The following is a 27512-nucleotide window of genomic DNA, read 5'->3' as shown; positions in this document are numbered from 1 at the left end:
TTGGAGCAAGTGGGTTTCTATCCTCTGAGCTGGGGCAGGCCACCCTAGGGCTCTAAATACCCTCCACTCGGACACTCCCAGTGCCTGAGGACTCACTCCTTTGCCAAGGGTTCCTTCCCACTTTGGGTCTATTTTTACTGTGAAAAGGTATTTCCTGTAGACCCCAAGCTTGAGTTCCTTTCGTCTCCTGAATGCTTCTTGCCGATGGCTTTAAAAATGCCCCATAGTCCTCATTTGTCCAGTCTAAAGTGCGCATGGCTTTAGGCTTTTCGTTTTCTTCAGATGGCAGGCTGGGAGACTCACTCTGCCTCCAGATCTTTCACTCAGTCAGTGCCCCCACCACGAGCGACGCCAGTTTCTCTGAATCTCACTTTTCTTATCTGTCAGATGGGGGATTAATACAATTCACAGGTTCTCAATGCTATTATCCTATTTGTGCTAGAATTTAATGATACATTCCCTTTTTTTCATGTTTGAACTCCTGTTCCAGCACCGTCACAAGAAAGAGCCTTACAATATTTGGGAAGCTGATGTCAATCGAATGTAAAATACTGGGTTTCAGAATGGAGTGCATTGTTACTTTGGAAACACAAAGGAGAACAGGACTATGGCAAGACAATTCCTAATTGGTTCAGGATGATAGGGTACTGACATTGGGGAGTGATTCATTTCACTTCCTCTTGACTCGTGAAGGTCTGAACATGCTGGCTATATTAAGTTACAAGTACCCTCTCTCCTGCCATAGTCAGAGACTGCTCACCTCATGTCTGTCCCATCCTCACTTGGCCTTACTTATCCTTTGAAGCCTCAGTCATGAGCAAAATGGTCAATCTAGAGCTAGACGACCTGTATTTGAACCCCAGCTCCAACACTTACTAGCTACGGGACCCCAGACAAGTTTACTAAGCTTTGTGTCACAGTTTGCTCATCAAGAAAAGTGCCTACGGCAGATGCTTAGGGCTCGCGACAGCCTCATACACATATTCCCTATACTTGATTTACTTATCTTGATAATACTTACTTGATTGATTATACTTATTGGATTGTTATGAATGTTACCTTTTTGAAGCCTGCTTTTCAACTGCATGGTTGCCTTCTAGAATGCTGTCTTCTATTGCTCTACAGACAATGGTATCTTGTATTCAGTAAGGTCCCCTGAAGCGTGGCTGATTGATTGGTCCATTATGTTAGAAAGGGAATAGTAATCTCATTTTTTTTGTCTTAGTTAAAAATCCTGCCCTTACTCCTTCCCCTTCCTCCCAAAAGATCTTCTAACAGTGTGCGGAATTCTCCACTTCCCCAGGGACCTTTAGGAAAGGAGTCCTTGGGAATGACCACTGGGCCTTTATAATTCACTGAGCCCTTGATCTGCAAGAGATTGTATATATAAATTCATCTGCAAGAGAATGTATATAGAAATTGGGAATCAGATATAGAGAAAGGGTTTGTCAAGGTCAGTTGGGGGGATTGGTGGCAAAGTTCAGACAAAAAGCCACATCTCTTGGCTCTCAAAGGAAGGTTCGCTCCATTAGACCACTGTCTGAGAGCAGAAAATGCCTGAAGCCAGCACCTGAGCCAACTGTTGGAATTGGTACCAATTAAGAGTGCATGCCACTTGGAACAAATTACAAATGTTTTCTTTGAAGCCTTAGATTAGAACTTGGATTACTTTTTGTTTTGAATCTGTAAGACTCTCAGGAAATGGTCAAAATCTTGCAACATATTTGAAGAATAATAACTAATGCCTGGTGCAAGGTAGGCACCACGCTATGTACTTTATGTGGATGATCTCTTTTGGTTATCCCAACAGCACTTTGAGGAAGATACCGTTTATCATATCCCCATTTTGCAGAAAATGAAACTGAGGATTAGAATAATGGAATAACTCAACCAGGACTTTACAGATTTTCGGTAGAGAATCCAGAGTTTGACCCCGGAGTGCCATGTCTCATTGGCTGCACGATCTGCTGCTACCTTGATGTTTCGAAGGCAGGGCCATCGTCGTAGGGTACACGATAGCGTGTCTTGCTCTATTTCAGGAATGTGGTTCATGATACAAAGAAAGGGAATGTCTTGAAAATTTGAGTCTATGTAAGCCATGGTTAGAATGAGGGTAAAGCATGATCTGGGCTAAGGATGAACCTTAGAGGGGCACCTGGGTGGCTTGGTCACTTTCGGCCAACTGACTCAATTTCCGCTTAGGTCAAAATTCGTTCATGGTCATGAGATCCATCCCCGCACTGGATTCCATGATGACAGCATGGAGCCTGCTTGGGATTCTCTCTCTTCCTCGCTCTCTGCTCCTCTTGCATACACTCTCTCTCTCTCTCTCTCAAAATAATGAAACAAACTTAAAAAAAAAAAAAAGATAGACCTTCGAGACACCCTATGAATGAGTTTAATACATGGGCACTGCTGAATTTCCATGACTGATGAATGAGTCCTCAGCCCAAAGCAATACAAAGTTAAGGGCCCTTTTCTTAAGGCCTGTGTGGGTGAACAAATAGAAGAAACTGAAAGACACGGTGGACTTTAAGTGTAACCATGAGAGGAACCATACAAGTAATGAAAACGTTGTTTGAAAAATAGAAGTTTCCTACTTGTTTGATCAAGTTGAGACTTGGCACCTCTTCCGGGGAGGTGGGGCAGGAAGGACGTGCGTTCCACTTTGTTCACGTTGGGGATGTGGGCCCTGCACTCTCTTGAAAGGCATCTTCAGGAATGAAATCAGAGCCATGAGGATCTAAGGGTTCCTCGATCTATCACAAGGGAGCCCGGAAACCAAGTTTGATCACACAAGGAAAAACCCATTCTAGATTCTTCATCCAGAAAGGTGCGACCAGGGAAGCTACCTTTCAGAGGGGAGGCACAGGGCTTCCCATGTTGTTTTTGTGCCCGATATAGGCCTGGAAAACCTTTCGGTATGTGTGGGACAGAAGCAATCCTTTTCTCTTAGATTTTCTACTTGGGCTCTGAGTGAGCTAAAGGGTACTGACTAAATACTTGCATCCTTATAAGATGCAAAAAATACTTCTAACTGAAGCCATGACCTAGTTAATTGTCCGAACTACAACCACACTGTCTTTTTATCCAGTTGTGTATGTGAGATTATGCAATTTTTCAGGAGGAGTGGACTGTATTTGTCACTTTGGTCCAATGCTTACTAATGTCAGTTTCACTCAGTGAAACCTCTCAGAAATGAGCCATTGACTCCTGCCTGAAGATTTCCAGTGATGGGGGAAATCAACCCCTCACTTGAGAGCCTAATTCCATCATTGGATAAATCTAATTGGAAACAAGATCATTTTCTAGCATGTTTGCTAAAGTAAAGAAGAATCTCAACCGGGGCAATCTGCTCGTTTCGCACGAGTGAATGGAGGAATTTAACTTCTATTGTTAACCTCATGTATTATGTAGTGTGACGATGGCCAGAGCACCCTTAATTGATCCTGTGGGTAAAAGACATAATTGCAATAAAAGAGGGAGGGTCTAATTTTCACTAAGTTCATATTTTGAAATAGACAGCCTTCTCTATCTTGGTGTGTAGTGTCTAACCAAATCATCACTGAAAGCAATTCTATGAGTGACAAGTGCGTCCGAAGAACGTCTCACTATCAGACTTCTTCCCAAGTAACCTGACCTTTGAACAAAGATAGATTTCTTCATCTTTAATAAACTCACAAGGAATCAGGCTAACACATATCTAAATGGACAGCTTAGAATGAGGCCTGGGAGGACACTACCCCAGGCATGACAGAAGACCCTTAGTGACCCAATATCCTTCATGGATTAGGCTACTATGTTCTGGTCTTCCTTGGTAGGGAGGTTGACTGACATGTGAGAATCCCAAGCAGGACTTTACAAAGCTTCCAGCCCAAATCTTCTAGCCCACCCTCTCTCAAACGTCCCATCCTTGGGAGGAGAAACTGGTTTTTTCCTGACTGGCCCAGTTCCCCAAGCCATGATAAGCTCCAGGGAGTGGTAACTACTCCTGTGTTCCCTGCCTAGAAGCCCCTGTTTAGAGGTGCTGGTGATGTCTACATATGAAGAGAATTAAGATTGCTCTAAGAACTTGACCAATGTCCTTTGGGCTGAAATCATCCTAATTCTACCATTCTACACTGCACTTCCATAGATGGAATTGGTACGTCTGACTCTGAAAATATTGGCTTTGTGGGCCGAAAGCTACCTAATTGGTCTGATGAAAAGATACAAGTGAAATGACCCTCGATATCATTTGACCGCCTGGAGGGTGTTAGAAATAGCAGTAATTTTACAGGACAATATCATGAATATAAAGGGAGTCTCACAAAGCTACTGTTTGAATGAGGGATGGATTTTCTTCCTCAGCCTCCTTGAAATCTTTGAAACCTGTTCTTCCCGCCTGAAGGAGGTGGCCTAAATATTCTTACCATTCTGGGCCTCACAAGAGCAGTAAAAAGCCAAGAGTAACCTGATACTGTAACAGAATAGTTATTTTTAAAAAATGACTTCAAAAATAAGGTCATTGAAATGATCGGGACATATCCGATTCAGAAAAATAAGAGAGAACACCTGAGACCATTTGGTTCACGCTCCATAGTCCTACCTCTCTGCATCTCCAGGGCATTTAGGAGAGCACTTGTCGGAAGGAGCACTGGGTGTCGTACGTAAGCGATGAATCATGGGAGTCTGTCCCCCAAAGCAAGAGCACACTGTATACACTGTATGTTAGCCAACGTGACCATAAATCATATTTAAAAAGTAAGAAACGGAGTGGTCCGACAAATTCTGAGTGTCTCCAAAAAAAATGCGTTTTGTCACTACCTAATTCCAGAGTCCAACCTCCTAATCTATTAGAAAATTCCTTCATTCGCCTAGCCTCTGCCACAATTCCTCCTTAATGACGCCATTCCAGTCATTGTAACTTCAACAGGAGTGGGTGGGAAGGAGGAAAAAGAAATGTCCAGGTTTGTGATGCGTTTTTCTGCAACTCTTGCAAGCCCCCACTTAACTTTGATCTCTTCATAAAAGATAAAACGGGGAGAACTTCTGAACATAGATAAGAACCAATGGTGCTCAGCCAAAGGCTTATCTAAAGTTTCTCTTGTGTGACAAATGCTTGCTTTCATGTAGCCGAGGACAGCAAAAAAAAGTAGCATTAAATGAACGTATTGAAAGTACGCAGGGCAAAATTCGGTTCGTTCCAAGTACTATCCATGACAGGTATTCCTACTACTGGAAAAGTGGGCGAGCTCTGATCGCTGACTTGCGAGTGGAAAAGGAAGCTCGCCCATAGCTTTGTCTACCAACGCCTTTGGTCTTTGAGGTGGCTCTTCTCTGCTTTTGCCTGCTCTCTCAAGCCATCGGCTCACACGGTTCATTCCTTGACTGCTCACACCCAGCCTTCTTTTCGGATACACAGCGCAGGGGCAATTCCGGGGCTCGACCTTCCTACGTCCACTGCTCTGAGATGGATGGAGCTGTCTCACGTGCCTGCTTATTGGCTTCTTCCATTTTCACACGTGTGTGGGCAGCGCGAATGATGGGGGTGCCCTTGTTTTATCTGGGTGCTTCCAGGAACACGTGGTGGATCGTGTGTGCGTGCGTGCGTGCATGTGTGTGTGCATATATGCATGTGTACATATCTGTGCATGGGTGTGTGTGTACCTGTTTGTGCATGTGTGTGCATGCATGCATGAGTGCCTTGTGTGTACATGTGCACACGTGTAGCCACGTGTGTGTTTATACATGCCTGTGCATGGGTTGCCCATGTATGCGCGTGTACACGCCTGTGCATGTGTATGGGTGTGTATATGCATGCAAGTGTACGTGTCTGTGCTTGTGCATGGATATGTATGCATGTACACCTGTGTATGTGCATGGGGGTGTGTGCACAGGTATGCATGTGTACACGTCTGTGCATGTGCCTGTGTGTGCATGTATTCGTGTGCATGTACATGCATGGATGTGTACATATATGTGCATGAGCGTGTACATATATGTATGCATATATTGTCTGTGCATGGGTGTGTATGTAGCAGAGGCAAACAGAGAATGAGAGAAATGATCATGGTTTAATTTAGATTGTTTTGTTTCTGCCTCCAAGGTATTTGCCGCATGCACGGCTATGTGTTTGTGCATGTGCATGGGTATGTGTGTACCTGTTTGTGCATGCGTGTGTACATGTATGCATGTGTGCATGCAAATAATCCCTCCCACGCACCCCGCCAGCCCCATCCTCAACACGTTCCAAACTATATGAAAAGAAGCACCCTGAAAGCAATAAGATCTTGTGCAGTGTGGTAGAAAAAGTCCGAGTTTTGGAAAAAGCTAGATTTGAATCCCTGTTCTGCTGTCCTCTACATGTTTGAGCCCTGAGAAAGTTACCCCAAATCCCTGAGCCTCCCTCCTCCATCAAACAACGAAACGAATCCCTACGTGAAAGGACTGTTGGAAAAATCAAGTGAGGTCACAAATATAAGACGCTTACGGTGGGGCCTGATTAAGAAAGTGATCAGCAAATGCCAGCTTCCTCGCAACACTGTCGCCTCGAGACGCTTAAGAAGTACTATCTGCATTTCATCTGCACAGCAAGCTTGTGAGGTGGTCACTACCGTGCCCATCTCTAGGATGGGAAGCTCAGGGACTTGCCCGGGGTCACGAGCCGAAGTGTCGGCTGGAAGGCAGTGGAGGCCGTGTCTTTCTGTCTCGGTCTGTGTCTGAAGCAGGCAGCACACAGCACATGCTCTGAGCTGAGCCTGACGGGCTTCCCAGGGAGTCACAAGCATGGACGGAAGGACAGTCCTTGCAACGGCAGAAAGAGACCCATGTGTGAAACATACAGTCCTTCACTGGTTTGGTTTTGGGGGGAAGAAAGGCATGGCCTTTGGGACACCAAACGCTCTTAAAGAGCTGATCTTTCTCATCTTACTCAGAAGACGGTTGTAATAGAGAATTTGGAGTAATCAAATCATTTAGAGAAAAGACACCTGAATCACCCTTACCTAGTTAAATACATCCCAGGGGGCCAAGGGGGCCACGCGTGTGCTCCAGTGACTGAGAGGCAATGCGGGGCTCCCTCAACGGGCTGTCTGTGTGCACTCAGTTTGTGTGCACCTTTATGTACCTTTGTGATTACGAATTTATGAAGGCTGTGCCCCTGGTACACAAGGCACAGTGAGATGGTCACCTCCCACCATTTTTAATGAGCTAGTTTCTTTAAGGAAGCTCTAAAAGTGTGAGATTTATTTATTTATTTTTGCCTCATCCTGGTTTGGATCGGCAAAGGATTAATCAGAAAGGAAGGGAACAGAATAACTATTGCATTTATTCCACCATCTATTCTCTGAGTCTTATGTCATCTTATATTCACAACAACCCAATGAGGGGCAGATATTATGACCGTCATCATCTCAGTGAGATCACCTTGTCCTGTGTCACCCAGTCAGTAACTGGCAGGAAGTGGGTTCAAGCATGTCTATCCGGTAATCAAGAGTAAGTTCTTCCTCTGGCGTTTAACAAAGACCAGACACTAGTGAGATAAAATGTAGCTTACAAAAGTCCACCCGAGAGATGGAAAGTTCTCAACTTGTCAGCATCCACTAATGACCAGGAAATTCATCAACCCTCCTTTACACCTGCTTCTATTTCCAAAGTGGGATTTGAACCCGGGTCTGCTTGACTCCAGAGTCTGAGCTCCTAGAACACTGTGAGCTCTACAGAGACATTCCCTCTAGGCCTGCCTGAGGCCACACTGGCATCCAGTGTGGATCTAGGACCTTCTGATATGCCTTGATCTCTGAGGGTGTAAGGCAAGGGACAACCCCAAGTCCTAACATACAGCCAAGGACAGAGAAAGGTGGCCACCAACCTGGGACAAAGGAATCCTGGGAGAGTGTTTCCCTAAATGTAACTCCCCCTGAAAAATCAGAATCTTGGGGACAGAGTAATGGGTGGGTATTTGTATTTTCAAAAGAACCCCAGATGATCTTCTAGGTGGAAAAATATCAGCCTAGGACAAGGAGACTTTTTATCACTTGAAAGTTTCACAATCACATAAAGAGGTCTTTTCTCAAAGAAAAAGGTTTTGGAATTTAGCAAAAAGATGCCAGCATTGAAGAAAAGAAGGAAATTTAGTCATTGTTGATATGGTTTGATTTTAATACTTAGACTCCCAAAACGCCCACACCAAAAGCATAACTTCTCATAAACAAATTTTGAACTATATATTAAACACAGCCTAACCTTTATTTGAGACGAGGAAGTTGACTCATTCTGAGGTGGTGATATTGTTTTTGAACACTAAGCTTAATGAAGTCACTCCAGGTAAGTGTCCTTATGCTACTGAGCTCTTCAGGCACTAAAAATATTAGGCCAGTTTATTTGGCCTGGCAACATCCATACGTAATTGTAATTAATTGCCTTCTCCATCCTAAGCTTCATAAATAGTAAATAAAGAGCCTTGTCCTAGAAGAGAAATGAGGACCAGAGGCTGATAAATATCACCTTCTCGTAAATGTTCTGGGGTTCATTATATGAAGAACACTCACAAATCAGTAAGACCGAGGTGAGCACCACAATGAAAAATGACAAGGCGAATGTGCAAGTCACAAAAGAAGAAACAGACAAAAACCATAAAAACACACACAGACACAATTTCAACCTCAAGAACGACTAAAACATTAAAAGTGACGGGAGGTGCTATTTCTTATCAAGGTGGCAGTTTAAAAGTAGAGACACAATTTTGAGAGCGATTTCGGAACGTACATCAAGTATTTTTAAATGCAGATCCCCTAGCAGCCATGTTTGGGATTCTATCCCAAGGAATGAATTAAGCATGGGTGTATGATTTAACTAAGGCAGTGGTCACTGCAATGCGGTTTATAATTTATAATAGTGAAAAACTGAGAGAAGAAGAGCCAAAGATGCTTAAAACAGGCAAGGAAGTAACGTGCAGTTACAAACATTCGTACAAAAATTCGTAACTGCACACTTAATAGTATGGGGAACAGCTCAAGCAAAGAACACCTAACAGCACGTCACCCATTGTTATTTACAAAACAATCCCATTGTGAAAGAAAATGGCGCGTGGATGAGTACAGAGGATCACGGTCATGGAAGCGTAGCATGACTGTGCCCAAGTCTTTACAGCGGTTATCCTGGACCGTAAGATCACATGAGATGCCATTTTCTTCTTTGTCTTCTATGCTTGGCACACACTTTTCTTAGTGAAAATACATTCATTGTTTTTTTTACAAGAAAAAGGATCATATATAAGAAAAGAAAAAATCCACTATGGTCAGTAGTATTGGACAAACGTGTTGTGTTTCTACACCCCTTTATCATAATTCTTGTTTCTGTTTGCCCCTGAGATCTGTCAGCTGTCTCAGGAAACAGTGAGCTTGAGACTAAAGAAGGGCAGAGGATTCGTCTGTGAAATTTGGGAAGACCTTTGATGCCTGGTCTGTGCCTCCCAGCCCCACCCAGAAGTCTGCTCAGAAAGTCTTCGTGGAGATTCTGGGAACTAGAGACGCTAAGAACCACTGATTCTAACCGGGCTGGGGCCCAAGCCCTGGCTCACGTTTTTTGTCCTCCACGTTGGTAAGTTTTGAAAGTGAAGAGAGGTGCTCCCAATAATCACACTGAGAAAATAAATGTCTCAGGCAAACCAGGACATATGGTCACCATGGTCAGAGGGAATTCAGAGGCTCATCGCATCGATTGCTGAAAGATACCAGGGGCTGTCCAACTCTCTCTTCACAGATGAGGAAACTGAGGGCCAGAGAGAAGGAAAAATGGGTTGCCCAATCTCGGCGAAGCCACATGAGTCATGAGCATGCTTTTTTGAAGCTTAACACAAAAGACTCCTGTGTGTGTGTGTGTGTGTGTGTGTGTGTGTGTGTGTGTTTGTACCACCATGAAATGCCATGGTAGGGAGTGATCAGAACTTCACAGTCTTCTCTCCTGAAGCTTCGCTGCAAAGAGTCACATCAACACTGACTCATGTCTTTTGGCTCTTACGGTTCTAAAAAATATCCTGAGGCCAACTACAGGAGTCAAGACAGTCTTCTCTAAACTTCTCCTGAATCTGCATCTTCGTTCATTCAGCAGACATTTATGCAACACCACGCGGTATGTAAAAGCCCCAGCTCACAGAACCCTGTTGGTGGATGGGGCCAATTTTTATAAGCGAATGAGACCGGGAAATGTGTGAATGACATTTCAAGGGAGATTTTATGTTCTCTAGTTCACTATAAAGGCGGGGAGGGGATGGCGTTCCCTTGTTCGCAGGTCTTCTTATTGTTCAAATAGAATGAAGCCTTTCCTTCCCCACAAAAGTTCCGATGGTAAAATCGTTGTTTCCGTTTCCTGTCTTCCTTTTGGAAAACATGCCTTTATGGCTCAAACTTGCTCCTAAGAAGCAAGGTAGGGCAGTGGGAGGAAAGAAGTCTTTGGGGTCACAAAGACTGTATATATTTCAACAATCCTAAGATGTGCTATTTTTTCCCCCACCTTTTAACAGCTCTGGAACCAGAAGGCAACTTATTCTCAACGGAGTTCTTCCAGAGAGGTCTTTGACTGCTTCTGCTGATCAGCAGGGGGCAATATCAACCCGGGACTTCTGTACATTCAATTCTCTGCCTGAGGCTTCTTAAAGGCCACATTCATTGCGTGAAATCAGGTGGCAAAGCTATGTAGATTTCATTTTGGAGTTTAACCTCTTGGAGAGCTCCTTTTTTGCCTCGCCAATATCAGGAGATAAACCTGTGGGTTTCCTTACTCTCCTTATCTGCCGGGTGGGATTTTTTTGGTCCATCTTTACCTCGAGGGTAAGCCCAGCTTATTGGGAGGAGTTCCTTTTAGACTCCGCCTACTGGGTGATTTTTCCTTCTTGATGACGCATAGAAAATGGGGCATCTCATAGTTGATGGTACCTTCGAGTCAATAAAACGTGGCAGCCAGATTTTGAGATCTAGGACCTCTCCTTGACCTCTAGGAGGCTCAGTTTTCTCTTTTGTAAGCAGGACAGTAATGTTTCTCTGAGGACGCAATAAACTGATATACATAAACACCAGGCACACGGTAGAGGCACATTGATGCTGGTCTCCAATTGTGGAATCTTGTGGACTTGAAGGCACTGTGTCAATTTTGCTAAGGTTCTAGGACTCTTTCCTACTTACTCTCTCTCCCGAACCCCTGCTCCCTGCCTTCCACTCCATCCACAGTTCAAAGAGGAGAGAATGGAAGTTAGCACAGCATCGTTGTCTTTATATGAGGAACTGGGAGAGAACGAGCCCCGGGACTCCCAGGATAGACAGTGCGGTGCATAGACCAGGCACCGGCTGGGGGGCTCAGCCGGTGCCCTCCGGGGGCACCGGAGGGCTCAGATAGAAGCCCCTCTACGGACAGGTGGCGTCTGGGCAGGCTACCTAATCATTTCCCCGTGTCTCCATTTCATCAAGCATAAAATGAGGCTCATAATAGCACTTACGTCACATTGTCATTGTCAGTGCGTTCATTCTAAAAGCTTAGAATAGTGCCTGGTATTTGGTAAAAACCAATACCATCGATGGGATCAATGAAATCAATGATTCCTACTTGTTATATATCCTCTGCTCGACAGTGATGCAGCCCCTGGAGAGAGAGTCTCAAAGCAAGAGTCAAAGAGGAGTGTCTCTGTGACAGAAGGGGAGCGAACCTTTCCCGACGCGCCCTACTGTCCTCACTGCAGGGAACCAACCCATGCGACATGCAGAGCCCGCACTGGAAGGTGCAAGGCTGGACAGTCAGTGGGCAAATCCCCCGTGTCTGTTCAGGGAACTACCCTTTGCTTTTCCTAGAAGAGCTTCTCCTGGACCCAGAAATCAACCACAGACACATTGTACTCTCCCCCCCCCCCCCCCCCCCCCCACCACCCCTAGGTCCATTCCTGCTCCAATACCGGGTCCCTGCAGAGAAGATAGAGACACCACTGAATACAATGCATTAAAAATGATCTATCGTCTGTAGGAGTCAGGTCATTAGCGACGCACGTACATCTTTAGCAAGAACGAACAAAAGGGTTTTGTATAGCTCTGGACATAGGTATTTTACCCAGGCTAATTGAGAAGATTCTTTGCTAGACTACCTCGTTTTCCTTCAATATAGCAACCGAGAAAGAAAATGCATTTAATTTGGACCTTAAGCCCTTAATTATATTACAAATAAGAAATGTCTACCTGCTACTCAGAGGGGGGAGGCATTGAGTGAGGCAAAATGGTTCTTCTCTATCTGTTTTGTTAGTACACAGACTCAATGCATTTCAAATTATGAACCAGAGGTGAAGACATTAATTTTGGAGTTTGCAACCTTTCAGGTAGTTATCAAAGACACTCATTGGGAACGGTACATGCGCACAGAAGTGTGAATTCTCCAAATCGAGGAAAGCAGAGCGTCCGAGGGAGCTGAGCAAAGTAACAACAAACTGCTCGCTGAAGCTTTGCAGAATATCGGATCAAACTCCTGAAATTTGCTTGCAAATTCCCTGCTGTTTTTGCCTGAGGCTCCTGCAGAGGCCAAGCACCTCCTGTGCTCAGTCAAGGAAGGTCTGTCAGCTTCCATCAGCACAGAGGAGCAGCCCAGTTAAACAGGGGCAGTGCCTGCCTCCTCACCGTCTTTTATAGATTAGAGCGAGAGCAGGAGAGAGGCATGGGAAACCGTCATCTTCAATAGGGCGATGGCTGCCATTTTTGAACACTTGACTTAATCGAGGCATTGCCTGGAGCCTCTCATAATAGCCTATTACGAGGGAGGTACATCCATTGTGCTCACCACCCATTGAGGAACTCAGGCTTAGAAGGGCACAAGGCAAGAGAGTGACAGAGGTAGAATCTGCACCCACCACCCACCTTCTTTCCACTGTGCCTACATCAGGAGCGCTCCGAGCCAGCAGACAACTGGGAAAATGGGAGAAGAGGGGTCTGTAATCTAAGAAAGGTGGTCTTTGTCACCAATGCTGGTGTCAAGTCATTGGGTGTCCTCATACCTTACGTGACAGAGAGCTACAACTGACACGAATTCTCCTAAAAGCAAAAGCACGTGCGTGTTACTGTCACTTACTGGTTAAAAATCTCACAGTGGAGGGAACTCCTTTGTTCTTTTCATGACCTTCCCCTTAGAGAACAAAGCTGGGGCCCCCTGTATCTAACCAGCCTCTCCGTTCATGGCCTTCAGTCTACTCATGATTTGCAAAGAGAAAAGGAAAAGACAGCACCAAACCAGACTAAACAAACAAACAACAAAGACACCGACCAACACCGCAGCCCCCGGGCTCTCTCTCCGGTCCCGTCAACATTTACGACAATTTACTTCGGAAAAAAAGAGCCACTGTGGAGACCCAGCTCTACCTTGTGCTCCAGGCTGGAGTCTTTAAACATCAGTGAGAATGGCTTGATATGCTCTCTTCTCAATTTATCGCCACTCCGCAAGTCGATGGTATGTTCTATTCTCTTGTTAATTTCCTCAGGCCCAGACTGGACATGCAAAGCTTGTGCAAGATGGTTTGGAAGTAGATTTATTGAATTTCTTGTTAGGGCAGCCAGAGTCTAGGGGGAAAGCACATGCAAACACAATAAACCTGCTAGTCCCCGTTGGATTAAGAAGAAATGCAATGTTTTTAGATCAGGTTGCATTGCAAACACAGTAACAGCGCTCCATGCAGTTGTATACGGTGAAACCTACAGAGGTTCATCAGTTAGCATTTGCTTCAGAGAAACACAACCCGGCGAAATATCACATCAAAAGGGACACTTGCCTCTCCTCTGGGTCGGTGCACTGCCTTCCTTTGGTTCAGGTATTTAAAGAGGTGTTGGCTTGGAGATGTTAAATCAAGAGCCTTTCTTTAACCAGGCACATCCCTGGTATGAGAGAAAGAGCACCGACAGGAATCACAGAAAGTGAAATAGCTGAAAAGCCCACGGAAAGGCTCAGCTCCCACCGAGCAGCGTCCACACTTTCATGTGGTCTTTCCTTTCATGGTGGTGGAGAGACTGGGAGACCCAGGGCTTGCATTTTTGTTTTTGTTTTTGGTATTCTTTGTGGCCAGACAGCCAAACGTGCCGGGATGGGCTCCTTAAACTCGATGAAGGTTGTTCGATTTTTACACTTGGCAGGTACATTCCCCCCGCCCCCCGCCATAGCCCATTATATATCTATATCTTCATACGGGTGTATGGGCTTAATTCCCTTTAGGCAAAAAAATGCAAGCAGCTGGAACCTCTCACCATTTCCCAGGGATAAACAGCATGAGGTAGGGAAAGGCGCGACCATCCTGGTTGGTCACTGGGTGTGGCTACATGGAGGCAGGAACAGCATTGGCTTCTGAAGATCCACCGGGTGCGGCAGGGGGGGCCTCTGTCTCCCGGTGTTTCAGGGCAGGTGACGAGACCCACTGGCTGGATCGAGCCGAATGCGATGCCTGTTCGCAGCTCCAATTTAAGACAACTACTTTGACAAAGAAGTGGGAGTTTGAGCTGAGGGGGTGCCCAGCTCTTCCTCCAGGAGATTTCCCCCAGGAGAGGTACAGGATGCGGTGCGTTTGTAGAGCCAGGAAGTGAAAACTCCCTGCCTCTGTAGACACTCACCGCATCGGCTTTTCTCTGCCAGCCTCCCAGCTTGGCCCCCGGGGCCAGACTGGGATCAGATGATGGAGCCAGCGGATGGCAGCCTGTGGGTACCGACAGAGCACCCAGAGCCCTCTTGCCCGAACCCTTCAGGTATCCCCGAGCCTCACAGATGTGTGCTCAAGAGCCATCAGCTCATCTACAGCTGGGCCAGATCCTCTGACTCTAGAGCCAGAGTCAGGAGCTTTGAGCTCACGGGGAACTTCTAGCCCATTGCATAAGGAATCTTCCTGTGGTCCTGTTAGACTCTGCATTTTAACCTTCACGGAGGTAGTCAATGTACCCTACATTCAAGGTCTCTAAAGAATTCCGTAGTAGGCCTTCATCACCGGTAGAGTGTACTGAAACCCCTTCTCCAGCCCCAGGCTGAAGGGTGGGGGAGTATGTGCCAACATAAGTAAGTAAAGTAGATGGTCTCAGGGCACCGAAGCGGTTGATTTCAGCTCTGAATACCAAATGCTCTCAGGGCACTGAAGCAGTTAATTTCAGCTCTGAATACCAAGGAGGCTACCGCAGAGAAAAAGATAGCCGTTAGGGGGAGGTATGGCAGGATGAGAGGGGAGGAGGAGGGCTGGAGCGGAGAGAAGGAAGCAGGGACCAATGTTCCAGAAAATTGAACAGCAGGATCCATGCAGCGCCAGAGGGCTGGAGCCCCTGGGATTAAATTCTGTTACAACAGCATCTCAGAAGGCAAAGGAGACTGTACTGTCGGCCACACTGAGCGTCCCCCGGTTCGTTTCTCGGGCACAAACTCTTTCCACAGTTTGGAAAATGACGGAATTTAGGTCTTTCTCTTGGCGGGGGGCGGGGGTGGGGGTGGGGGGATGATGCTCAAACTGCCCTTGTCCGGGCATACACTTTGACCCATACACTTGGCTTAGAGATGCCAAGATGCTCGCCCGGCAGGTGTTTGCGGCCGGGACCTAACAGCCGGACGTGCCACCGGCTAAATATCCACTCGATACATTTACAGCTAGGTATTTGTTTCTCCCCCTGCCATTTTAATTTTCTCACAGTTTTCCTTCTTTGAACTAAACTGATCCTACTCTACCAGTTCCTTATGCCTTCAATGGCTCTTGACCCTCTGGATTTCACAGAGGAGTTTCCAAAAATATTTTGGGGACTGATTTCTATAATTAACAGCAGCAGCCACAATTGCCATGAGGACAGTTGATGTGAGCACCGCTTTGAAAACATAAAGGGTGTTTCCCCTGATAAGAATGATGCGCTCTTGAAACAAAGGAGAGTCCTTTACATCGCATGCATTTATTTGAAGGGGTAACTCCCCGCTTTGCCCTCATTTTTCTTAGGTTGATGGGAACTGGCGAAAATGTCAGGAGAGACTGACTCTGGTGTGTAAAGCAGACGTTCAAAAAATCAGCAATGCATGTTGCTTCCTGGCTGCCTGCACCATTGGCCACTTCTCTAAGGCACAGACGAGTGAAATCATCTTTCAGAGATTCCTAACTCCCTCCCCCCCCCCATTCAATTGGCTGTGTGGCTCCTTCAAATAAAAGAGAAGTCTGGAAGCACCTCTCTTTTTTCCCCCCTCATTGCTATCAGGTTATAGTTAACAGTTAGGAAGGAGCCCTTGTATCAACAGGTCATTGGCAAAGTATTGAGAATTCCTTTCTTGTCTTTTCTTGTCCGGGCAGTTCTTTTTATCCTGTGCAATTACAGCCCTTGGGTTTTATTGCAGGAGTCAATGTTCAGGGGGTCCTTTTCTGATCATTTGCTTTGTCAATGACATACGACCATTACACCTGCTGTTTGACCAGCAATCCCTCTGTACCCAACACCGTCAGGTTGTACACGCTCAAGGGGAGACCAGCATCAACTCAAGAAGTCAAACAACTTGCAATGAGGGAGGGAAACTGCTTTCACTTACCCCCCGCCTTCCATCACCACAAAGCATGGGTGGCTTTGGGGACGACTATGGTATGAGATTAGCTGTGGTACCCTTCCTCCTCCATTAGGGACAACCACTAAGATTTGACCCAGTGCTCACTTTCAGTGGGCTAAGGCTGCCAACACCAAGAATCCATATGCTGATACCCCCAGAGGGATTCATTTGTAAGGAGGATTGGAGAAATGTATAACAGGTCTCATTTGCAGATTTAGAGTCATAATGGAATCCGTTGTTTTTAACAGACTATGGCTTTCTCTCTTTCCGAGATGGGCGGGAGCAACGAGAGCCAGACTAAGATCATGTTAAAAAGGAGTGTCAGTTGTCAAATAGGACTCCAATTTAAAGTGATCTCTAAAATGTCAAGATTGTTCTTTTACGTAAATAACTGAAGCAGTTGGCTAGGAACAGGAAAAACAAAGGGATGAAATGAGAGGAAATGGGAAATGCCCTGAGAATATTAGAATATTGTTATATATGTAATCTATGTATTATATAGATATGTGTACTCAATTGTTTGTGTATGTATATATATACCATATTATGTTACATTGTTAATGTTATATATACATACGCACAAACACAATTGAGTACATGTATCTGAATATACGTTTCAGTGTATAACTGAAATACTTGTTATGCTTATATACAACAGCAAGTGTGTATATTTACTTATTGACCTTAGCTGGTGTTTCCAGATATCTGGGGGCTCGTACTGGAGCATCAGTGTTGGGAAACACCAAAGGTTGCTGCTGAGCCGGCCTCTCGTGTCTGAGTCTCTTCACAAAAAGGCACTGCAGCCCTGAGATTTATCCTCACCGAGATCCACACCCTCCTGAAGCAGTTCAATTATTTCCTTACTCATAGGCACTTAGGACGGACAGATCAAAAGCTCGGATGAGAACCAGAGGCCCTTCTGAGCCCACGTTTCTGAATGTAGGGTCTGCCTGAGAATCCGGGAGCTCTGGTGAAAATCAGTATCGGAGGCTCCGGGAATTTTTCAGTAAACTGCATTTGAATGGGGGTGGGGTAGGTCATAAATCCTCTTAAACTCGTCATCTGGTTTTTGGCCCCATGACTTTTCTTTGGGAATCATCTTTTATCTACATACACAGCAAAAACCCATTCTTCCTGGAGTCCTGTCACTTCCTGAATGACCTTGAACTCTGGTATTCCTTAATCAGGTCGTGTCAGCAAAGCAATTCTTCCCAAGAAGATCTCAGGCTAATGGTGTTCTCTCCAGAAGCATCCAGTTTTGTTGAATCGGAAACGCTTTAGGTCTTATGGCTCACGAATTGCAATGACAGAACACCCTGTAGACACTGTAAAATTAGCTGAACTAGTTGCAGTGCTGGTATCTGGGGAGGTCATCACCGGCTCTCCTACTTAACTCCTTCCTAAGAAAGTTGTCCCAAAGAACGTAAGAATGAAGGGACACTTCTATACAAAATGGTTCTTTGGACCGATCAGGTTAGGAAATACAGATCTATTACTGTTTACTGCCATCTCTCCCCACCAGTCTCCATGAGAGAGGGAGCTCTGCCTCTTTTGTTAATTTCTTTGCCCCGAGGGCTCCTATCAGTGCTCGGCACAAGTCTGTTGAATGAACAATTCTTACATCCTCCTATTGGAGGCTCACAGTCCACATGACTGAAATAAAGGCTCTGATAAGTTCTGTAGAAATGAGATCTTAAAACTCTGCGTTTTCCAAACTTAGAACCACAAAATGCTTTCCGCTCAGATCACCTCCACAGGTTGTTCTATGAAATACCATCTGGGAAACGCTGGTCTAAAGTTTTTCTCTGCTTTTGTTCATAACTTCTACCCGTGGACGTGCCTCTGATCTCTGAGTAAGATCCTATTAACCTCCTTCCATGTGGCCACCTTCTTGTGTTCAGCATCAGCCCAATGCAGATGACCTCTGACCATCTGACCTTGTGCTGGAGCCTAGATACCTGCCACAAAATGACCTACTGAATGATGACTCAGCCCATTATATTTTATGTATTTGAACATGGAGCATCTAAGTTGCGTGTCCTACCACTACGTTAAAAGCCAGTCGGGTATCACCTTCTCCACAAAGCCGACTTGAGCCTGCACGTACCCTCAGCACAGCAGTTACTATGATGCACTGCAGTTGCCTACTTGGGTGCCTGTCTGTTCCTCTAGGCTCTGGTCCCCTTGAGGGTTAGGCACTGTGTTTTAGCCATAACTCAATCCAGAGCATCCGACATATTTGGTAGGTTCTTAATACGTACGTATGGAGTGCACGCACGGATGAGTGGATAAAATGACAAACTATACAGAACACTAAAAAGGGCGTTGTTTCCAAACTCTTGCCATCAAAAGTCCCTTTATTTTTTACCTCTCTCCAGTCGACTCCGATTTGGAAAGATTCAATTTACTGCACTGTATTTACTAAATAAAAAGTAGTTTATTTTTCTACCACGCGATCAGTAGGAGATAAGAGGCATTACACAACTGAATATAATTCCAGCCAAGAGCAACAGCCTTGAAAGTCAGCCCCACAATGCCTGTCAAGGTTCTGGGATCCAGAGAATGTCCCTGCCTTTACTGTCTCCCAGTACTGGCCATTAAGGGACCAGAGGTCACAGATAAGGACCCGCACCTGGATTAACGTCAGCTTGAGTGCTTGCCACAAGACACCACAAGGTTGAGGTCATCACTGAAAGGGCTTCCTCTTTCAGCACCTCTGGGAGGTGGACGGGGCAGTCTTGAGATTTAGCCACAGGCGGTTGTCATCGGGGACGCACGAGATGGGCCAGCTCGTTGCCGATCTGGGAAAGACCCAGAGAAAATGCCAACTGCGGGGGGTCTGGGGCCCCTGCCTCTTTGTGCTGAGATGCTTTATCTTTTTCCAAGACCCTGCTTCTTCCAGGCTCTGGCTGGAGCCTGCACGCAGAAGCAGGTAGGGCCATGGCTTGCTCAGCTAACTTCTGCTTTGCCCCCCCACTGCCTCGATGGCAGCATTTCCCTGTGCCTGCCTTGGAGGCCTTCATAGCTCTCTTTCAAACCTGCTGCCTGCGTGGTCCGGGTTGTGGAAAAGACAGGTTTTCCCTTCCGGTTCCTACCCCCCTTCCTGCATCCTACAACTACACAAACGTGGGAAGAAACTGCGGGAACCCTAAGCTCAAATAAGAGCCCCCAGCTGCACACATGAAAGCTCTGTCTTCTTCTGTTTAGTAAAACCCCAATCCAACCCCCAGAAGAGAAAGTTCCTACCTGCTTAAAAAAGAAAAGCCTTTTGTTGTTTTTGTGGTTGTTGTTCTTTTGAAGAAAGCTCACTTCTTAGGAAAGCTTTGAGGTGACCTAATGCATGACGATTTGCATTCAGGGCCTCAGTTGGTTATGTCTGAAAGAGACATAATCCCCCCCCTTTCCCCCACCCCCCCTCCTCAAAACTAGGGAGGGGGAGCAGAGATCTTCTTAGATGTGGTACATTGTGTTTTCCTGGTGAGAAGGCTCTGAGTGTTGGGGCTTCCCAGAACCTACTCCCTAACACTTCTTCCTTCTTGTAGGAACAGAGGCCCTAGGGAGCAGGACCACTCTCCATAAGCAAGGGACGCCAGTCAGGATTTGCCACAACTTTTCCCGTCTGTACTGACAGAAAAGGAAGAATCACATTCAGATTACAGGCCTGACAGCGTCTTACTTAGGGATATCACTTACTTTTCTTTTATGTTTTGTATAGTTACGTGACTGTAATCTATTTTCCGAACACAGCCAAGGAATGGTCAATGAGACCTTATTGCAGGAGAGGTCTCCGTGGTATCGCCGTGGGAAGAGGTTTAAGTTATTTTCGTAAGCTTGTAGCTTCTGCTCCAAGAAATGAAATAACAAGGGGCAGAACTCTGCTGAAAAAACAGTCCAGATGTTTCCAGCCGGCCTGTGTGGGATTCCAGCAACCGTCTGTAACCTGGTTCCCAAATGTCAATCGAGCACACGAGGTGAGTCTGGGGCCCAGGCTACAGGGACAATCATTGGTTCCCAGCTTTAGGCAGAACTGAAAGTTTGCAAATATCATCTGGATGTTACATTTCATAAGGAACAAAAGTTGCGTGGAATTCTCCCATTGGTCTTGGTCATTCTGTGTCTGGAAATTTCCATCTGTTTGTGATTAAGAGAATAAGACAATGACGTGGGAGGTACCCGTAGTTCTTGTAGATGCCACATTAGTAAGTGTTTTCTAGAGTTTGCTACTTATCTGAAGCCCACAGCCTTGCTCTTGACTTTTCAGCTAATATTGATAAGCTGGATCATGAAGACACTTTCTTCATTTGGGGGTTTAGTTCCCAGACTTGCTGAGCTCTCTTCCCAGTGTGTTTTGCCTGACATTTAATGCTTTGCTCCTTGCCTCAGTTCATCCTACTGGAGGCTCATGGTCTTGAACATACCCTGGTTTGGTTCTCTTTGGATGAGGTTTGGGCAAACGGTCAGCAGTGGCTGACCTTCCAGGCCAACCACAAATCCAGGTGATGGGGCAGAGCGCCCAAGACCAGGGGACTCGGTGGGAATTACCAGCATCCCAGATTTTGTCCCCAAGCTCTGGTTCAAGACCGCAGAGCCAGGTTGACCGAGGACAAGTGGTGTCTGATACCCAGTCTGTCCTGTCTGAGAATCTTGTCTGGCTCTGTTCAGCTCTATTAAGCTAATTCCAGATTTCTTTCTCTGATATTATCCTTTGAGTTTCTCAGAAAGATGCTAATCTCAGTATGGGAATGTCATTGCGCTTGAGTCATTTACACACATGGGCCACTCTTAATCAAAAGGAGTCGTCACACTTCTGCAGAACTGGCTGAGACAGAATTTGGCACGTCCATTGGGATGTGGCCACTTTGAAGCCACATGATTGGAGGCAAGCTGCCAATTGAAGTTTTAGCTTTTAAAATACCCATCCATACTAATGTGTGGAATACATACACAAACCCCAGCAATGACCTCCTCTCAGGGTTGAGGCTGGGATGAGGGACGGGGATGGGGTGAGCCCAGCGAGGGAGACAGGATTCCTGTTTGGGACACGACTCAGGAGTTGGGGAGAAAGACTCTGACACATTAATGGTTTGGATCAAAGTACTTCTAGCCCTACAATGACTGGACCAAAATGTCATTGAGGCTGTGGTTGGACAGGTAACCAAATACCCACTGACCAAATGACCTCTGGGCTAGCAATATGGATACTTCCAGCTCAGGAAATGAATCAACAAACATATCAGGACCTAAGTTACTCAGTTTTGTGTGTGTGTGTGTGTGTGTGTGTGTGTGTGTAAACATCAAAGATGTAGACTTTTCAGAAAGGTCAGTTACCACGGGAAAAATGAAAGCGTGTGGGGGGCGGGGAAGGGAGCACGTTTGTGTGTGGAGTGTGTGTGTGTGTGTGTGTGTGTGTGTGTTCTTGGACATTTGAAGAGAATTAAAATATGAAAATTACCTAAATGTTTATTTTTTCTAAGGTTATGAAGTAACTCTTTTCAGGTAGGAATAGGAAATAAGGATCATAAAGGTGAGTTGTTGATAGATTACTCATGTTTGGTGTTTTAAGTCTCTCAGTCTGAGTTTTTCTATTTTTTTCCAGATTCCTACTCTACAATTTGTTAATTAAATTTAGTTACTGATGTTTTCATTCATTTGGTTCCAATGGAGCTAGGCATACTGACCTTCGAGAACCCAGCCTCTTACTTTTCACCAGTTACGGCAGGACAGAACCCAGCAAAGAACCTACTTAGGTCACGTTCTGTCTTTGGGACTTTGTGTCGTCCACTTTCTCTTTTCTACCACACGCTTTTCTGCTGGCATTGTCTCATTCATTTCGCTCTCCTGGGCTGTTATTATCCCCAGTGTTTGTGTCTGAGCTCATCAGTCCAAGACACAGAGTCCTGAGTGGATGCCACCACCCATGACATATACAAAGCCCTTCCCACGTCATGGTGGGAGATCCTTTGGGGGCCTAAAAGTAGTAAAAAAAAAGTCGTAGAGTAGGAAAGGCATAACTCAGCTGGGAGGTTCCTAACGTGGAATTCATAACAGCAGTTGGGAGACCTTGAGATGTGCGAAAAGCTTCCAGAAAGTTCCACCGATGCCCAAGCAAGGATCAGGGTAATACCTTTTTGACCCTGAGGGAAGTGAAAATAAGTACATGCATAAATAGCTGAGATGAGGCCAAAAGAAATGTCCAGTGTCTGCTCTGGGCTGGAATTAAATCACCTTAGCGTGGTAACCCTTGTTGCCGTGTGCCGAGAAGCAGTAATGGTGGGTTATGGCGCATATGCCCAACCACTTTAAAAAGCAGGAATATACACTCATTCAGACCCAATGCAGTTTTGTGTGGAAAGAAAACCCTTCACACGCAGGCCTTGCACTGGGCCAAAATAATCGTAAGTATCCTTGGTGGCAAAAAGATGAAAAAATCTTGACGTAGCTCAACGAAATTTTACAACGAAGAGTCTTAACCGAGTCATTGTCCCAATTAGCTCAGAGATTAATAAAACGTAAATCCCAGTTCAAGGATATAAAGCAGCTAGGAGAGAAAAAAATCCATATTTTTGCTTTCTCTTCCTACCAACCTTCACATATTTAAAATATCATGCATTAAATTTCTCATATTGAAAATACGATGCAGGGGCACTTGGACGGCACAGTCAGTTAAGTGTCTGACTCTTGATTTAGGCTCATGATCTCACAGTGGTGGCATCGAGCCTCACAATGGCCTCCATGCTGAGCGTGGAGCCTGCTTGGGATCCTCTCTTTCCCTCTCCCTCTGTGCTTCCCCCACCAAATAAAATAAAAAAATAATAATAAAATAACATAACATAACGTAAAATGAAATCCTATGCATTCATGGGTTCCAGCTCCTCGGGCTACGATTTTGTGACTCCCCGAGTCAATCGTTGGTGAAAGACGAGTCCAGCCAGTTTGTTTAGAAAAGCTTCAGCCAGTTATCGGCCAGTGGGGAAGCCTGGGCTGTGTGTTGTATACTTTACAACTAACGTGCATTTCCAGGCTTCCAATTCCACATGAGCCGCAGGCTCACCTCTGCCTTTCTCTCTCCCACCTCACTCTAGCCCTGGAACTTCATGGAAAAGAAGTGTGATTAGTCAAAGTTAATGGACCAAATTGCCTACTTAATCCACTCAACGCTCCCTGAAGGCTTCAAATCCACTTGCCTGTCTGAACAGAGTGAAAAACCAGACCCCTTTAATGACTCTCCCGGGCTGAACTCAGCGGCTGTCTTCCAAGTCAGGGCTAAGGGCTGCCTGGGGAGATGTGTTGTGGGAAAAAGCCCTGTTACCAGAAGAGCGCAGGTGCACTGGGGGGAAACGGACCAAGCCCTCCGTGTTCTCTATCCAAAAAGCCTGCAGCTGTCCCGTCCAGTGAACATCAAAACTTAATCTGATGTCAAAATGGTTAAAAATAAGTTATGGATGGAGAAAAATTCACCTGTGATTTCCTGCATACAAGATTGAATACAGACGATTAGATTTTCAGCAGCCTACCCCAGAAGCAGTAAGGTCTGAGAATACACCGTCTTCTTTCTCTTCAAAACCAAGGCCCAAGATTTCGGGCATGTTTAGGAGGAGGAGTTTCAGGTCAGGGTTCTCTGAGGCGGGATGTTTGCAATGACGTCTGGGTGTTTATTTCATGCAATTGAAACTCACTTGCGAGAACAGACTTCATTCTCTAGTTAGGCAAGATTCTACCTCAAGTACCTTTTTATTTATTTATTTATTTTGGCTTTCACTTGTTGCTGAATTTGATAATGATGTTTTAAGACAGTTCGCTGGGTAGTAATTATGCTAAACCGCCATCCTATACTAGGGTAACTGTACATAGTGGGGTATCCCCGTTGCTTCTCGGTAAATTCTTATTTCCTGGGCTTTGCAGGGGGAAATTCTGAAGTGTAGATAACTCACCAGGACAGCCACAGATTCCCGGCATGCATCTGGGGCTGAGAAACTAGGGCCAATGTCAGTGCTGAAAAAAAAGTGAAGGGACGTTCCAGGCAGACCTGCCCTTGTGCACATGAGGGCACTCGGGCTTGGAGGCTAGAGGGGCTGCCTTAGGCCTTGACATATTAAGTGCAGTAGTCAGAGCTCCCACTTAGTTCTCTGGAGTTTTCCTCCAGACCCTTCCCACCATCATTCGGACAAATTTTGGGTCCTGCAGAGATCTACCCCAAGATGACAAGACTGACCGGCAGTTTAGCACAAGGAACCTGTGACCCTCAGGTCAACGTGAGGGTTTTGATCAGAAGGGCGACCACAGGAGAATTCTTTCTTTTCTCCCTATGGACACAAAGAGCAGCATCTAAGAAAAGCTCCATCTGGGACTGATGAAGACATAACAACCCAAATGTGTTTTTTTGTCCTGCTTCGAGCCCAGCCAGCTCTCCTCCCTCCACATTTTCTTGTCCCTTGGGCTCAACATTCTCTGATCCAAGTGGGACAGTGTCAAATGTTTGGCTGTCATTTTATCCTTAGGTGGACATGACAGACTGTCGAGCTTAGCCTTTTCCACGCAAGCGGTGATCCCATCAGGACACTCAGGGGACGAGACACTGCCTAGTATGTAGGGACAGACTGGAGGAAAATCTGCATTCCCTGCAGCTCTCGCAGAAAATTTCTAAGTATCAGTGGTGACCCATCTTTAGAGGGTGAACACACACACACACACACACACACAGGCACACAACTTTGGAGACTCACTGACTGATCTGGCAACAACGTAGAAGGTAGAAACCCAGCATAGACCTTCGAGCAACAAAGGGGAGGCAGTGTGGCCAGATGGCAAGCATGTGGCTTTTGGAGTCAGACATAACTGGGTTCTAATTCCAGCTCTGTTATTTATTGGCTCCATGGCCTTTAGGGAATTAATCGATCTCTGCGAATCACAATTTCCTCATTTGTCAAGCAAGCACATCACACTTATCCTGTAAGGTGGGTATGGGCATTAAATGGAAACAATATGAATGATGATCCCAACGTGGTACCTGACCCCAGACTCTCTACTTCTAGCACTAGCCATGCTGGGGGTATTTATCTATACCCACAAGGAAGCACAAGGAAGCACATCCGTGTGGTTTTGTTGTGTGGAATGCAGAAATTCCACCGACGTCTTCAACCTCCACAGTCCCCGCATTAATTTCAGATGCCCCAAGTCAGTCTATGGTGTAGAAACCACAAATCTCTACAAGGAAGCAGCAAATGTGTACTCTTCTCCAGGGGATTCTTTTAGAAAGCTCAGAGGAGCACCAGAAAAAAATGTCGGACTGTGATGCTGTGGTGGGTGTGAAAGGGATGGACGGGACAATGCTGAGGATTTCACAATCGATGAGGGACAGACTCCAGGCTCTGAAAGGGGGCTTGCTCCTGACGCAGCAGCTTGGCCGATCGCTTGTCATAAAAAGCAAGTTAAAATTACTACTGACCTCACACAATACATTTTACAGCAACATGAAAGCTTCCTCTCATAAATCTAAGACGCGGTGTGTCTGATTAAGTTCATTGTTGCTCCTATCATCCATTCTCCGCAAGGCAGTCAAACCGATCTCTTAAAAATCTAAGTCAGAGCATGTCACTGCCCTGCTTAAAACCTTTTATCACTTCCTTTAGAATAAAATCCAAAATCAGCAGGCCTGCAGGGCTGAGCTCCTGTCTCCTTTCACTTCATCTCATACCCCTTTCTTCCCTGCTCATTATGTTCTAGGACAAGGGCCTTTTTAACCCTTTTCTAACGCACCAAACCTTTTCCTACTTCAGGGCCTTTGCACTAGCTGTTTTCTCTGTCTGCAAAGCTCTTCTCCTGGTCATTTGCATCTAGGGCCCTTTAAGCACTCCAACAGAATCTTTAGAGGCCTCTACAATCCTTCTGAGTAATTCTAATCACCTCCTATTCATAGATCTCTACTTCTTTGCGGCACAGTATGTTATAGTTCATTGGCTGCATTCCCCGTAAGAGGCAAGCTCCTACAAGACGGGGACCAAGTCTGTGTCCTCACTACTGGATCTCCAGGATCTAGAATGCTGGGTGCCTGTTAAATAACTCGATGAGTAAGAGCCCAAGCCCACAGGCAGATTTTAGACAGAACATGCAACCAGCAGGGAAATGTGATCTTTAATGTAAGAACCGTTTTCTTCAGTCTTCACTTAACATCCCAAGTTCTGTCTTTATTCCGAGAGCTTTGGTGACCATGTTGATGACCCATCTGATAACCTCACCTTGAAATTTCTGGACATCCTCCCTAAAGGTCAAAGTCTTCATTTTCGGTCTGCTCCCATGACCTGCTTCCGCTTTTACAGTCTTAACTTTCAATAGTCTACCATGATTCAAACTTCCTGACTTCTAGTCTTCTTACTTTCATTCCACCTAGAGGCTCAGAGCATAGGCGGCTTCCCTGGTAACTGAGCCTGGGTTCAGGAAGCCAAGACACCAACTCAGTGAGCAGAACACCTGCCCTTGTTAAGAGTCAGGGATGCAAAGCGTAAGTGCTCAGGGCATCCAAGAGCAGCCTGGATACCAGAACCCAGAGGGCTGAACGGCAATTTTAACCGAAATGGGCACAGACACAGGGGCAGGAGGGTGCACAACATCAGAACAAAGAGATTATCTTTAGGTTTAGTCAGGGACCAGAAGATACCACTGAGGGCCCAGAAATAATTCTCGGTAACATCTCTTGCTGTTTCAAACCACTGATAGACTCCTGAAATGGGCATCAGGGAGGGGAGAGGAATGGAGTTGGGGCTCTTCTTGGAAATCCAGAGTTCTTTCGTATCAACTCTGACAGTCTGGCTCCTGACCCCATCACCTCATCAAATCTGCCTCCTACCAGTGATGGTTTTCAATCTAATTCCCATTGGTAGTTTCCCTTCTTCACCACCCTGGGCCTCTTGGTTACGGCTGTCATTGTTGATTGCCCCCTCCTTCTCAACATGCTATGTTCTGCAGGCTTC

General features: G+C 45.7%; 1 protein-coding gene across 1 annotated transcript in view; it reads right to left on the bottom strand.

Annotated features, from left to right (window-relative positions):
- The window catches only part of ADCY8 (adenylate cyclase 8), a 126902-nt gene that overhangs the window by 70560 nt on the left and 28830 nt on the right, over nucleotides 1–27512 (bottom strand). The window contains exon 6 of the mRNA XM_049632907.1: nucleotides 13368–13565. Within this exon, the coding sequence (XP_049488864.1) occupies nucleotides 13368–13565 (198 nt within the window). The remainder of the gene's footprint in view (nucleotides 1–13367; nucleotides 13566–27512) is intronic.

The sequence above is a fragment of the Panthera uncia genome, chromosome F2 (genome assembly GCF_023721935.1).
Source record: "Panthera uncia isolate 11264 chromosome F2, Puncia_PCG_1.0, whole genome shotgun sequence".
Lineage (NCBI taxonomy): Eukaryota > Metazoa > Chordata > Mammalia > Carnivora > Felidae > Panthera > Panthera uncia.
This window is presented reverse-complemented; position numbering and strand designations above follow the sequence as displayed.